The sequence below is a fragment of the Dendronephthya gigantea genome, unplaced genomic scaffold (assembly GCF_004324835.1).
Source record: "Dendronephthya gigantea isolate DGI-Jeju-01 unplaced genomic scaffold, DenGig_1.0 000001F, whole genome shotgun sequence".
Lineage (NCBI taxonomy): Eukaryota > Metazoa > Cnidaria > Anthozoa > Malacalcyonacea > Nephtheidae > Dendronephthya > Dendronephthya gigantea.
In genome coordinates, this window is record NW_021163011.1 from 5,943,188 (window position 1) to 5,958,619 (window position 15,432).

The window sequence follows — 15,432 nt, forward strand, 5'->3', positions numbered from 1 at the left end:
TATCAGTGTGTTAGCGATAACTCCATGGAATCAATAACACAAAAATGCTTAAGCGGTTAAGCCAGTTGATATCTTTGCATTGTTTCCTATACTCTCTTTATTAATAATTTATCAATTACTTTTAGCACTTCAAAAGCAATTCTGTATGCAATATTAAACTTCGTTACCGACACCCACTGACATGGATATTAACAAATTATAAATTTATTTGAAAAATCTCTTCGAAAAGACGACAAATATTTTTCTGCCTATCACATGGTTTTTTTATTATAACTGCAATTGATTCCAATAAACGGTTTACACAGTTCGACTAAAGTTCCAATTTTCTACATGAGGTTCTCTGTCTCTCATAGCAAGTGCAGTAGTCTGGAACACCGAACACAGGCTAGTTATAATAATCAGACACTTGCCCTAGTACCCTTGTCCCCAGGGGCCAGGGCAACGCTGCGGCAATTTTCCCTTTCGTAAACTGACATTGCCATTTGAAACAGTGGTTGCCATTTTCTAGAACGGTCGATGTCTTTAATTAAAATGGTCGTTGCCATGCTGCATAATACCTAAGTCATCGATTTTAAAACATGTCAACGACTGTAAGGCATCGGACGGTACCGTTCTAGAAACAGCAACGGCTGTTTCAAATGGCAACTTCTGTTTACGAAAGAGAAAAATTAATGCAACGCCGCGTTGCTGGAAACGAGCACGTAGTGCATGTACAATAAGCATGTACTGCATGCATGCATGACCAATGGCGGTCGTGATTTATCTACGATAAACCACCTGTACTCATTAAAGCATAAAATAGAGGAAAGTGTTTTACCACAGGCAAAATATGTTTTTGGTGGGGAATAGTTAACCTTTAAATTGGCCATATAATGTATACATTACATACATGAAATATACAAAATCGATTCATTCCCATTGTGACTACCTAATAACTTTTTGACTTAGCAGCTAGCTCAGTGACTAGTCTTTCATACAACTGGCTCCAGGAAGTCATTCCTGCTGGTTGCTCAATAACAAGCCGTTGTCAGTTGATGAGCTGAAGAGGTTCGTTTGCACTTTATCTTCATCTTTTTTAATACTTTGTTGTGGAGTTTATAATGGTGTCGTGTCCTGTACATGTATATGACTAAAGTCCACTGATCTCATGTCAGAGGGGGAGGAGGGGGTGGTTGGGGGCAAGCGGGTGGGATGAAGTAAAATCCGAATATGGAGGTCATTAGCGCCATGCATGGACATGTATAATCAAGTTATCACTTTCTTCGTTTGTTATAACTCTTGCATGCACTTGAAGCGCTCGACTAAACCTAGTTATTTTATATACTAGATATACACTCTAATTTTATAATACATACTTTTATATTATATACTAAAACTTGAATTTCACTCTTTAAACGTTTACAATGTCCTCTGGCTCATCAATTTTCAGTTACGCTTGCATTTTCCATGAAAATCTCCATTATATGTCATTATATTCCATTTTTTACGAAAAATTGCGAGTGAAGGAGCTATGGTGCATAAATACTCAGTTTTGTCGTAATGTTTGATCATTTTACTGATTACTGTGGGTGACAATCGTCGACATATGAGAACTTCATTCCTTTATCAGAAATTCGTCAAAATTCACTTGTTTTGTCACTGCGTGAAGTGACATGCGGCAGAGGGTTGTTGTTGGTACTACTTTTTGCTTCACCAACTTCACGTGTTCTTGGAGGCAGGGGGGGGGAATAATAGAGTGAAATAATGATTCAAAGATGGAGGTTATAGTAGGCATGTATGATGAATCTCTGTGTGCTTTACGACTTTGTTGTGAAGACGATGAGCAAGTAAGAACGTTTCAAAAGGCGATAGAGCAATAGTCGTGTAGTATGAAGCTCTTTAGAAGAGCAGGAAATAAATGTAATATGGTATTATGATCGTGTCGTCATCTTTTCGAATTTTCTTTACTTATATAGAATTACAAATTCGAGGCTGCATTTTCTGATCATGGTCACGGTGGCTGTGTGAAAACAGTAGCTTGTAATGAAAAAATTTTGGCTTCTGGTTCTACAGATGAAACAGTAAGGTAGGTAGGTTATCATCTACCAGGACCTACAGTTCTTAGAGTACCATACATCTTTATAGAGTTGAATCTTATATATATTCCTGGTTCCTGCTAGTATTTGCTATTACCCTATCTAGCAAGGGCCATAGCTAGAAGCTTAATTGAGGGGTGTATATTAATATATTTGTCTTATGCCCAACTAATTTCTTTTGTATGCTATTGTTCCTACAGTATACAAACACAAATATATACCTCTCAATTAAGCAGTCTAGCTACAGCCCAGGGTGCATTCGGTGTAGACAAATCGGAATATCTTCGGCGTAGAGTTAGGGTATCCTTGGCGTACTGGCGTAAAATCAACTTTCCTTGGCGTATTGGCGTACACTGTTTTTTAACTTGTCGGCGCATAAATACCGGATAAACACACTAAACTTTGTAATTCAAAAGGTCCACATACACACCGGCTTCAACTGCATGCATTTAAGTATTTTAACGACAACAAAGGCATTTAACTTCTTAAAAATGGTCCTCTAAACGTGTAGCATTTTTTGACTCACGAGTCGAACGTCCTGGCGAGTCTGCGATCGGCGTAACGTCCTGGAGTGGGTAATTGTCGACGATTTGTCGTAAGTATGGCCCAGGGTGGGAAGTTGGCGTAATGTTAAGATTGCTTTGGCGTATTTTCGGCGTGTGAAATACACCGAATGCACCCTGGGCTACAGCCCTGCATGTAGCATAATTTGGCTTTGTGCAAGCAAGAGGCATAATTTTGCAGGGATGACCAACATTATTATGCTCCTTGAATGTACTTGTCCAAATATTGATTACAGTTACAGTATTATTGTATCAGCATTTTAAAACAAAATCTTTTCTCAATAGATTATTTGAACTGAAACAACGTGTAGAAATTGGGCGTCTAACTCAGCAAGAAGGTATAATATTATGATAAATTTAGTAGAAAAGTGCACGAAACAAGTCAAGCCGAAGGCCAGCAACATTCCAACATTCAAGTGTTTGGATTAGTAGGTAGTTTTTTAGTAATTTAGGTAGTTTTTCACTTTTTTAGTTTTATCTCTCTATTCAGATTTCAAAAAGCGAATTAAATTTCTATGTTTGGTTTAAATGCGTTTTTTAGCACAATTTGCATAACATTTTATCTAACAACCAAATTCTGTTTCCTCTCCCACTCTTGCTCATTTATTCCATCACATTTCCTCTTGTTTCATTTCTCCTCTTATTCCACTTCTCCTCTTATTCCACTTCTCCTCTTATTCCACTTGCCCAACTTTTTAATCACTTCTCATTTTGCTTTGTTTTGCCTCTCGTTTCACTCTTCCTTCTCTTGCACCACTATTCCACCTCTTCTCCTGCTTTATTTCTGCTTTTGTTCCTTCTCTTGCTCAACACTTCCACCGTTTCTCCACTTGCCTCATTCCTGTCTTGTTCTATGTCACCTTCCCTTACTCCATTCTTCCACGTCTTCTTTTGCTTCATTTCCCACCACCGTCAACTATATTACTTACCCATATCTTACTCCCCCTTGTCTTCACCTGTCTCCCTCCCAGCAATGCTTCGTTCCTCTTTTTGCTTCTTCACCTTTAATTTCACTAATGTTTCATGCTTAGCAAAGTCAATGATTACTTCGTTATTAAGCTTAAGCTTACCAAGCAAAAAACTCATTTTTAAAACAATAATACAGTCTTAATCTGCCTGTTCTGACATGCCATTATACTATTAAAATAAATAATCGGTATGGTTTACAAGGTGGTCACCTGGGGCATACTTGGGCCTGCTCCTCCCAACTTTTTAGCTGAACTGGTTTGTTCACATAATAAATACTTTTGATGAATCATACAGTTCTTATCTGTATGCAGGAACAATCACGTGTTTGGCTTTCTGTGATACTTCGCATATGTTAAGTGGTAGTGAAGATGGGACAATTTGTGTTTGGGAATGCAAAACGTGGGATTGTTTAAAAGTTCTCAAAGGACATCGGTAAGTGGTCGTAAGTCTATAGGCTGATTCTACTGGTTGATTCTGATCCACCTATTTTAGAATTAGCACTATTTGAATGATCCAGCTCGTCATGATTCGTCCAATTTTATTTGGTGAACTTTTTTAAAGTGCCTATAATTTTTTATTTCAGTGAAGCAGTGTCCTCAATATCCGTTCATCCATCGGGACGTTTAGCGTTATCAGTGTCCACCGACAAATCTTTAAGGTAAGAATATTTTCTCATCTGCAAAGCTAGTTGTCCCGCCAACCTCGTACCCACCGCATCTCTTCCTTACGCCCACGACGGCACCCTGGAAAGAGCCTACAGTAGGTTCGTTGACATGGCTTTTGCTAAAGGCAGAAGTCTAAATGTAAACAAATCAACGGTTGTCAGTTTGTTTTAATCTAACATTCCTCACAAGTTCTATAAGTCGAAGCGTCGAAAGGTTTTCTGGCATTCCGTATACGCAGTTGTTGTTTAATTGTTTTTGTCTATTCCCGTTATTTTGTCAAGGGGCGTAATAAATTTAATATCTTAAGTTTTTTATGGTCGTCCCATCAAAATGGGCTTTTGCATAACAGGAAAAATCTCATCTTTTAATCAAACATCATACATATTTTACTATAACTGTGAATACCCTTGCAGAAATACGTTTACTTCAGAGATAATATTTTCTAGGATCTGTAATTCGATTAGAAATATTTGTATTGTACATACTATATTACAAAAAGGATTTGATCTTATTGCTGAATGAAAACATTTTGAACACATTCTTACTTTTAGAACGTGGAACCTGCTAACTGGGAGATCAGCGTATGTTACTAATATAAAGCAAGGTTTGTTCGACTACTGATACTGCATGGGTTCAGTAGCAGTGGACTTCAGGAAAATATAGTCACAAATCGCAAACAGCCTTTATGGCTAATTGTATTGGTAGTATAATTGTATTGATAATTGTAATATGGTGATGTTATTATGTAAACAAGAGTCATGCTTAATAACGGATATATTTGCTAATGTATTGTTTATTGTCTTTAGTTGCAAATATTGTTTTGTGGTCACCCTCAGGGGAAACCTATGCTGTTGCAACGAAGTTGCAAGTTATAGTCTACAAAGTTTCTGTAAGTAGCAATATATGAGGTTAAACGTGGTGATTATTGTTGGTGACTAAAGTCTATAGTTGGTGACTATAGTCGCAATGGCTGATGTAACACATTCTGATGTAACACATTCTGATCTAACGAGCTGAAAACCCTAATATGCCCTAATAGTCCCTTCTTAATTTTTTTTAGACTGCAGCTCAAGTGTATACAATAGAGTGCGCCAAAACTGTCTTAGCTATGACGTTTATTGACGTAAGTCACTACGTATAACACAGTATTTCGAATAGCATTCCTGACAGTATATTGTCATGTTTAGATGGGATATACCAATAGCAAGGTTCCTGTATAAAAGTGACTATTCGTATTTTAGGAAAATATCTTAGCTATTGGTGGAGAAATGCAGGAAATTGAAATTAATGATATTCAATCAGAAAAACGTATTCAATCTATAGCAGGTCATGAAACTAGGTAAGTTTGAATGCATTTTTATGTATATAGTTACGAACCTGATATATTTTTATTTCTTCGTCGCGTGTTTGCTGATCCAAAAATGAAGTACAGTATTTTTAAATTTTATGTGATAAGCGATTTGCTTTAACATTTTTTGTCAGAATCAAAGGTTTAGAAAGTGTTCAGTATAATAATGAGAAATCTGATGTCATACAAGTCCTTTTATTTTCTGTTTCTTCCGATGGCGTATTGAAGGCATGGTCTTTTCACAATGGACAAGTAGGTTTTTTTCGAGCCTTAACAGATTATTGACCGAGCGTAAGGTCTGTACTGTAAAATATCAGACCGAGGCTTTTTCGTATGGACCGAGCGGCGAAGGAGCGAGATCCATGCAAAAAACCTCGGTCTGATATTTCACAGTTCAGACGGAACAGCGAGGTCAATAATCGGTTTATTATATGGGTGAACTGCATAAGACGTCCGGAATACTGGTCTAGATACGGAATATACGGACCACGGTCCAGAAAAACACTTGAGTCATATTTCGAAGAATTTTTCACTTCGTTACCTGAATATCTTAGACATCTTTTCCTTGTTGCTCGTACACAGATTTCATTAGATGTTTTCATTTATCTCATCTTCTAATCTCACAAGAATTTTAACTTTTTTATATAGTATGATGATAAACCGAATCTTCTTTGTCAGTTTGAGTTGAGTGGCAGACCAACATGCATGACTGTATTCACAGGAAAATCTAGAGTACCGAAAAGTACCCAATCTGCGCCAAAAAGTGAAACAGAGATTGAGTTGAGGAAAAAACCCAAAGAAAAATCAGAAGGAAAACAGACAAAATCTTCAGGATCAGGTTAGTGATTCCCTGTATCATATGAAATGGCTCGGGAGAGATACTGTAGTCACCCTGCATGACAGACGCTTTTAGGTCGGGGCCTTTTTTAAGAAAGCTTTCGTGGGGGCATGAAGAAAAGGAGTCTGGAAAGAAATTTGAAAATGTTAGGATTAGAAATTGAATTCCTGCATTCTTGAGCGCACAGAAAATGGTTATTTTTTAATATTTACACTCTCACAAGAGTCAAAATGCAATTTGGGGGGGGGTGATAGAAGGGGTGACTGGGGGAGGATTGGCATGACACCAGTAGATATTTTAATAGCACTAGCCAGGCTACAGAATAAAAACTTAACTAAAATTCACATTCTTCCCGTTCAACTTGTTTAGCAAACTGTAAGCGCTCACGGGGTGATAATTTAATTTGCTAATTTGATCATTTGAGTTGGCTAAATGCATTGAAAATATTGATTTGTAGTTTTTTTATACTCCTTTTTTTGTAATCGTAATACTTCCTATGGTATAAATAACATTCTATATTGATCTAATGCTTTAGCTGAATCGTCGGGGTTAAGAAAAATAAAATCGAAGAAAAGAAAAAGAGCAAAAATCTCCGAAGTAAAGTAGAGCTTGTTCGAGTATATTGTAAATTTAATTTGTAAATAGAGTCAGTTTTCTTAAGTCTGTTTTCATTCAAGTGATATTAAAAGGAAATGCTCAACCCTGAAGGAGTTTGCCGTTCGCTAGGTTCAGTGAACAATGTACATAATAACAATGTAGACGTAGAGTTATGTGATTAGTGACGCCGCGAAGAACATTATGGAAGAACTAAAACATAGGTTTCTCAAAATCCGAGATCTTTTATACGGGACTTTCTTCTCATTTTCTTTCAACTGGTAAGGATCACCGGTAGAGGTGTTCGGGCGGTGTACAGAAGCAATTAGTGTACCGTGCGAAGTTCGGCCCGTTGGTCTGGCCAATGCCATACGATTGACATAATGAAGGCTAAAACCAACTATAAGGCACACTGTTGGGCAATTTCGCTACGCAACAAATTGTCTGATGGATTTTTTCTGATAATATGTAGAAAGAAGTTTGAAGCTAAATTAGATGTTTACCCATACGAGAGTAGGCCTAGGTACACGAGGTTTTACCCCTAGCTTAGCAGGTGACGTGGCTGGTTTGTTGTGGGAAAGTGAAGACGTGGCGGCCATTTTGTTCATTTTGGAATCCACTTGCATCTTCGCAGGTTATATTGTGTGAATAGCTACATTACTTATTATTTTACAGAAATATGAGGTATTTCTTGCTACAAATATTTATTTTATCATTTTGGGCTATTGTAAATGGAGACGAACACGATCATAAGGTAAGTTTATATTTCTTGAATAAATATGACAGATATAGGAAAAGTTACTTCAATACTATGTTTATAGAAAGTTTGCAACGAGTACAGACAGTACGTTTTCTGTGGATGTAGTTGAATGTAATTCTGCAACTAATTTTTGGATTACAACGTATTGAACATCATGAAACAACTAAAATGTTTAAATGGACTGATTGGGTATTCAATTTCCACTTATAAACAACAGACAAAAATATATTCAGAATGCTGTATAATTTTTTATTCATGGTATCTGTTATTTGACTATGTTATAGGGTTGATAAAATTTATACCATTTCAATACATCTTAGAAATTAAAGAAAATCAACAATTGATTAGCCAATCAATATTGATTCATATTGATTAGGAAATATTGCAACTTATTCAAATCAATTGGTATATGCTGTACCATTCAGGGTCAGGGAATCTATAATGTGGAATATGCTTTAAGCAATGATGCTATTGATTGCTGTTGTCCAGTTGATATTGGCTGAAAATAAATAAATTAAGTTAAATTTTTATCTATACCCATTGCTGTACGTACCTGCCATAGTTGGGAGGTAACTAAGCAAAATTTTTGAAGATACTATTTGAATATCTTTATAGACACTATTTGAATATCTTTATAACACTATTTGAATATTTATCACTGCCTTTCTCATAAAAATGGCTTATCAAAGTATTCACTTTTTCCAAATACAGTACATTTGACCTGGATTATTGCATAATATTAGAACAAACTGGGAAGGTGTGACACACATGATTCCTCCCTTCAGTATAATCCTGTCCTCTTTAAAGTAACACTTCGTCATTTAGTGTTGAAAATTTGTAGAATGTATGTATGTAACCTATTCTTTACTCTATGTATGTAAACCTTATTTTTATTTTAGTATCAAAACCAAGAGGAGGTGGTGTTATGGATGAACACAGTTGGTCCTTATCACAATCGGCAAGAAACATACAATTACTTTTCATTGCCATTTTGCAAAGGAGAAAAAACAACAATTAGTCATTACCATGAAAGTCTTGCTGATGCAATCCAGGGTGTTGAACTGGAATTTAGTGGCTTGGATATTTCATTCAAAGGTTTGACCTTAGTTCTTTTTTTGAATAAGAAACAAAGGTGAATGAACTTTAAAATTCCTTCCAAATATTTTTGAGAGATACAGTTTTTGTTTTTCAAATTTTTTAGTCAACAAGCCAAGTGCAAAGGTTTGTGAGATGGAAGTAAATGAAGAGAATTTTCAAAGTCTAAAATATGCAGTTGATAACCATTATTGGTATCAGATGTATATTGGTATGTTATATAATTGTCTTTGAGGTTCTTTACAGTAAAATTGTTTTTTAAAAAATGTGTTTTTTTTCCATTCTTTAGATGACCTGCCAATATGGGGTAAGTATTGCACATACTTTTTTCAGCAATGATGCTGTATGATTTGGACCTGGGCATGTAAAATGAATAGATATTTTCTGACAGTTACAGTATGTTGCATTATTCTAAAAATATGTCTCCTGTTTGGTACCTAACATACAGTGGCCAATATATGGATGAATATATAAAATGAAAGCTAATTGCTTAATAGATGTATTTGTTCCTTGTGTAAAAAGTATTCTTGGATTCATTTCAGGTATTGTTGGGGAAGGTGACCAGGGAAAAGATTATTACATCTGGACCCATAAGAAATTTGAAATTGGTTACAATGACAATCAGGTTGGTTGACTTGGTTCTCAATGCATTTAACACCATGCACAGATTTACAGATCTTCTTAGGGCTCTGGGGAGGAGTGTGCAACCCCTAAAAATATGACTCGCGTTATATTGATATTCACATGAATAACCCCTTTTTGTTTTCACATTACTTGTGATGGCAGAGTATAATGTATGCTGCATAGTGTTTGTAAGTTGTGATGGTTTTGTAGTGTGAAAAGGGGCCAATAGTAAACTTATTAAGTCTTACTAAGCCTTACTAAGTCTTATCTGACATTTCCAGATAAAAAGTGTAAATGCTCAATTTACCTCGATTTTTAGATAGTTGATGTTAACTTGACCAGTGAGACAAAAGCCAAACTTACACTTGGAAGTAAAATTGTGTTTACTTACGAGGTTTGTCTTTGAATTTATGACCTGGTTCAGTTTGTTGTGATTTTAAGTACAGGATTTATAAGGATTTTAGAACGACTAGTATTTTCCATCCAGGTCACATGGAAGCCTTCCACAATTGTATTTGACAAGCGATATGAGAAGTACCTTGATCCAAATTTCTTTCAACACAGAGTAAGAAAACATTCTTTATTGTTTCACATACGCATACACATGTAGCTATAGTAACATACTTGTTTTTTTTAATTCAATTTGCGGAAACATTTTATGCCAATTTTGTCAGTATATATATATTCACAAATTTTTACATATTTGTTGTAAATGCACATACATCACATAGTGTGTAGTTAAACTGAACTGCCTAAATACTCAAGTTAAAAAAATGTTGTACTTGATTCTTAAATAATTATTTTATTTTTAGATTCACTGGTTTTCCATCTTTAATTCGTTTATGATGGTTATTTTTCTGGTTGGCTTGGTCAGTATGATCTTGATGCGCACTTTAAGAAAGGATTATGCCCGATACAGCAAAGAAGATGATTTAGATGATATGGTATTAAATGCATATCCCATTACAATATACTGAATATAGAGACTTCATTGTACTTTTCAAATTGTTTTTTCTGTGACATCTTTTTGCAGACTTATTAAAACTATACCTTACCCAAGTGGATATGTACTGTACAAATGAATTTTTTTTATCTTCTCTTTTTGATCAATAAGAAACAAAAACCCATTTTGAATCACATGCTGATAATGTTATACTTAGAAACAATGAGATTATCTGCCATTTTATTGTTCTAACAGGAACGTGATTTGGGAGATGAATATGGTTGGAAACAAGTACATGGTGATGTCTTCCGTTCAGCATCTTATCCATTGTTGTTCTCTTCTGTTATTGGTACTGGTTATCAACTTGCTACAGTTGGATTTATCGTCATTGTAATGTCCATCATCGGAGATCTTTACACAGAGTATGTGCGCATTTTGTGTGGACATATAGTGTTTTTTCTTTGTTAATTGTAGGAATTGTGGGACTGTTTTTGGTTCAATGTGCTTTTCAATATACTACATATGATTCCAAGAAAAACATCATTCTTGCACTTTCCACAGTTGAAAATTTTAACTCTAAATGCAAATTATTAAATATACTTATTCACAATAAATTGTGATTTTTGGCACTTCACTTGATGCACGTAAATTCTAGGGTTTAAAGGGTCTTAAGCTCGAGTGGAATTATACACATTTCAAATTCAAGCCAGTTGAACAGTTGAAGGAAAAACGAGCATCGCACCGGCATCGCAAAAACGTAGGTTCGATTCCTGCCGGAGGACCTATAGTTGACTCATTTTTCCTTCAACTGTTCCTGACTTGAATTTGAAGTGTGTATAATTCCACTCGAACTTAAGACCCTTATTCACAAATACTTTGATTTGCAATGGCATAGTAGACTGGTGATACTTGTTTGATACTTTCCATGCAACTTTCCATGCTACTCTTTATTCATTAAGTGTTAATAATTCATCTTCCTTAGACGTGGCTCAATACTGACAACGTCGATATTTGTTTATGCTGCAACTGCTCCAGTGAATGGATATTTCGGAGGATCCTTATACTCCAGGCAAAGCGGTAAAAATTCTGTTAGATTTCCCACGGATAACACCACGAAATGTGTGTGCCAATGCTGTACAGTAATGTATAAAATTGTACAGTATAGAGGTAGATCATTTTACATTGCGATATACATATTATATTCTACGTATATTTTATTACAAGCTTCGACACTTGATATAGCAAAACTTGTCTTCAGCCAGAAAAGCCATGAAGCGCGCTAGTAAAGCTTGCTTTTCACTAGTGGGAAATTTCCTTTTCAAACTACTACGTTTGCATTAGAGGGTAGAGAGTGGCGTTTTATGAAGGGAACAACTCCCTTCACCTTTCAGTGTATACATGAAGTTATCATTTTAATTTTATATATACGTTCATACAAAATATACTGTAATTGTTATCTTCCAGGTAAAAGTTGGATCAAACAAATGCTTTTCAGTACTGCATTATTCCCGTCGATGGTTTGTGGAACAGCCTTTTTAATCAATTTTGTCGCTATCTATTATCGTGCTTCGAGGGCAATTCCGTTCACATCTATGGTAAGTTGCGTGTCATGGAAATATAATTTGTCAAAATGATATAATTTGTCCAGTCCAAAAAACTCTAATCTTTGCAGTGTAATTTCCAATGAACTGGCAACAAAAAAGCTACGCATGCATGTGGCCTGCCAAAATTACGGCTTTATATTGCATGTTTTGCAACATATTTCAAATTACGTGTATTGAAACGTATCAACTGGCACAGTTTTTGGAAACGTTGTCGTCGTATACACTGGCGTGGAAAAGCATATGATGCGATAGGGGTCTTATGCTCAGAGCAATTGTTCACATGCGGATTTAATTTTTCCAGAGCTAATAATGTTTAATGTTATCTATTGTCTCGATTATTTAGCTCTCTGTTGCGGCGATATGTTTATTTGTTATTCTGCCGTTAAACCTTGTTGGTACTGTACTTGGCCGTAATATGGCAGGAACACCTGATTATCCATGCCGGATAAACACCGTGCCACGTCCAATCCCAGAGAAGAAATGGTACGGTCTACAAATTATATTTGTATTTAGAAACCTGTAAACGTCCTATGGTAACTGTAATTTGCCTATGATTCCCTGTCGATACTGACCAAAATCCGTAAGTATAACTAGACTACAGTATCGTGGTAAACGATTTGGTTTAAAGCATCACCTTTCTTGTTGGTACTCCTCCATTTGATCGTTTTTTCAAATGAGAAGTATATTATAGTATTTGGGTAGCAATACCATGAACCAAACGTTCTTAGAGTTCTGTGCTATACCATACTGGATGTCTGTTAACTGGTCTGCAAACACTGTGATAATATCAGTTGGGTGTATAGGTGGTATCGGAAAAAGAATGTCGATATTATGAATTTAGTTCAAAATATACTGAATTGGATGGTATAGGATAGGATCAGAGTTTGTTTTCACGGTACCATCTTATTAACTCCTCATTGTCGTTTTCGTATTAAATTTTAGGTTTATGGAGCCAGCAATTATTGTCTGTCTTGGTGGAATATTACCTTTTGGCTCGATCTTTATCGAAATGTGAGGCAAAATGCTTGGCCACCCGGCTACATAAACGGTGTTTGGATTTTTATTCTTTATGCATATTTATTTTTAGGTACTTCATTTTTACCTCTTTCTGGGCGTACAAGATCTATTTTGTATTTGGTTTCATGTTTTTGGTATTCTTCATCTTGATCATTGTTACCATGTGTGTGACCATTGTTTGCACGTATTTCTTGCTTAATGCGGAGGACTATCGTTGGTAAGGACATTCGTGTTCCAATTAGAAGAACTTTGAATCTACAGTATTACGTTCACAAATGATCAGCATTTAAAGTTAATGCTCAGGTCCTTAGTCATGGCATATTTCGGTCATCTCCATGCATCTACATAGCCCTGCACCAGTAAATAATAAGTTTCTCCATCCATTACTATTGCCAGATCGGTGATCCATTACTATTGCCAGATCGGTGAAAAAAATAGGCACAGCATATTTGTCATCATTTTAGAAGATTTTTAAACGGTATTGCGTTCTGTATTACTCATTTTTTTTCTTTTTTAGGCAATGGACATCGTTCTTATCAGCAGCATCGACGGCTGTCTATGTTTATTTCTACTCCTTCTATTATTTCTTCTTTAAAACGAAGTGAGTTTTTGTTTCCTTACAATTCTTCGTTCGGTCCAACAGTTTAGCTAGTAGTTAGTTTTTCACGCGATTTCGCACGGTATCTTTATAAATCGTGAAGATATATGTTACTTATTATATTTTATTCTTTTATATAAAAAGGTAGTTAGTTATAATTATAGTTGTAGAATTGGTCAAAAGTGTTTTATTAGACCAGCCCTAGGTGTGTTTTTGTCAGTGTTTATTTTTCATAACAGGATGTATGGGTTCTTTCAAACGACGTTCTATTTTGGTTATATGGCTTTATTCAGCATGGCTCTCGGAATCCTCTGTGGTATGTTCGTTTTCTTCATCGTGGCAATTATACCAATGGCTAGATTTCAGTCACGTTATATACATTTAGTCCCAGAGTAGTGTATTTTATTTATTATTACATTGTAACATTGTTTTAATGCCGTCTTCTCCACTATATTTTAGGTACGCTTGGTTATATTGGAGCAAGTGCATTTGTTAAAAAGATCTACTCTACTGTCAAGATAGATTAGGAAACCGACCATCACCGCTGGAAAACAAATATGAACTAATATTTTGCAGTCGTGATTCAGCAATAAACGAATTGTATAGTGTAACATGCAACGTAATTAGATTAGATTGTGTCTTCATTCTTAGTTGCTTTAGTGTAGTTTCAATGGTCGATACGGCACTTTTGAAGAATGAAGTTGCCCAGTCGATTTCTTACAAAATATACTAGAACTATGTTTGCATGTTACCCTGCTAGAATTCTGGGACCGGTTGTACGAAAGCTGGAAAGCGCTATCCACCGGATAGTGGGTTTTTCAACCGCTCTAAAATTGCCTCATATTCGGTAAACCTGGGTTAAACCTTAGTATTCGTAAGTAGGGGATTCTGTTTGATAATTGTTGACTTCAAACCTTCAGTATTATTGCTTTTCAGGCATTTTTAAAATCACTATCCGCGGTGGATAGCGCTATCCAGCGTTTGCACAACCGGGCGAACCGGCCGCTGTTGTACATGGTCGTGAAGATTTTCTATATGCAATATGGCCGAAGATTATAAGCACTACGTCATGTCAGAATTTGTTGAATATGATTTTTGTCGTAAAAACTTATTCAACAATACCCTGATTAAGAAAAGCACACTTGGCCATTTACTGCATTTTCCAGTGATGACTATCGCAGTAAAATGCTGTATCAATGTGCTATTACTGTGTTCTGCCTGTTAATACCAGCTGTGATTAGATGCAATGAACATGTGGGTGCAACCCAAAAAACTAAGGAGTTATCCAATGATTCTTTTTATTATAATATCATTGGTAAACTATTGAACTATATTATTGTATTGATGTCATAGGTCAATATGTTTTTCGTAACTGTAAGTACAACTGTAGGTGTAAGAACAGTGTAGTTATTATACAGAATTAAATCTAGCTTGATAAAAATCTGTATTTTAATATAAATTGATAAGATATATCGTTATCTATATGAAGAATTCAGCACCCCAAATTGTGGAGGGGGAGAAACAAGCACCATTGAGTCTTTAAGGCCGTTTTCCACTTCGTATCACGAGGTTCAATTTGTAGTGGTAGCAGAAGTTAAATCTGAACCTCGCTTTTCGATAAATTATAGAGCGTAGGCAAACATTTAAATAATAATAATTTATGAGCAAGTACAGCAGACCACGGATTTCGGCATCATTTTTAGTCTTATTCCCAGAGATAACCCTTTTTGAGCTAATCA

General features: G+C 35.7%; 2 protein-coding genes across 3 annotated transcripts; both read left to right on the plus strand.

Moving 5' to 3' along the window:
• The first annotated feature begins 1,747 nt into the window (after window positions 1-1,747).
• LOC114527175 (p21-activated protein kinase-interacting protein 1-like) lies at window positions 1,748-7,152 on the plus strand. 2 transcript variants are annotated; one of them, XM_028548814.1, is made up of 12 exons: window positions 1,748-1,826; window positions 1,956-2,065; window positions 2,924-2,976; window positions 3,919-4,039; window positions 4,191-4,265; window positions 4,824-4,876; window positions 5,079-5,161; window positions 5,333-5,395; window positions 5,514-5,611; window positions 5,755-5,872; window positions 6,269-6,458; window positions 6,994-7,152. In XM_028548814.1, exons 1-12 carry the CDS (start codon window positions 1,755-1,757, stop codon window positions 7,062-7,064), a joined length of 1,107 nt encoding a protein of 368 aa, XP_028404615.1. In that variant the 5' UTR covers window positions 1,748-1,754; the 3' UTR covers window positions 7,065-7,152. The 2 variants fall into 2 exon arrangements, with proteins under 2 accessions (XP_028404615.1, XP_028404624.1); XM_028548823.1 differs by lacking the exons at window positions 5,755-5,872; window positions 6,994-7,152 and having other exon boundaries at window positions 6,269-6,408.
• Window positions 7,153-7,613: 461 nt separating this feature from the next.
• Window positions 7,614-15,122, plus strand: LOC114526532 (transmembrane 9 superfamily member 3-like). The gene is made up of 17 exons (XM_028548145.1): window positions 7,614-7,806; window positions 8,712-8,907; window positions 9,014-9,118; window positions 9,197-9,214; window positions 9,450-9,532; window positions 9,851-9,925; window positions 10,019-10,096; window positions 10,344-10,475; window positions 10,730-10,896; window positions 11,457-11,551; window positions 11,939-12,069; window positions 12,422-12,561; window positions 13,021-13,089; window positions 13,166-13,312; window positions 13,613-13,696; window positions 13,933-14,009; window positions 14,153-15,122. Exons 1-17 carry the CDS (start codon window positions 7,732-7,734, stop codon window positions 14,218-14,220), a joined length of 1,740 nt encoding a protein of 579 aa, XP_028403946.1. The 5' UTR covers window positions 7,614-7,731; the 3' UTR covers window positions 14,221-15,122.
• Window positions 15,123-15,432: the final 310 nt, after the last annotated feature.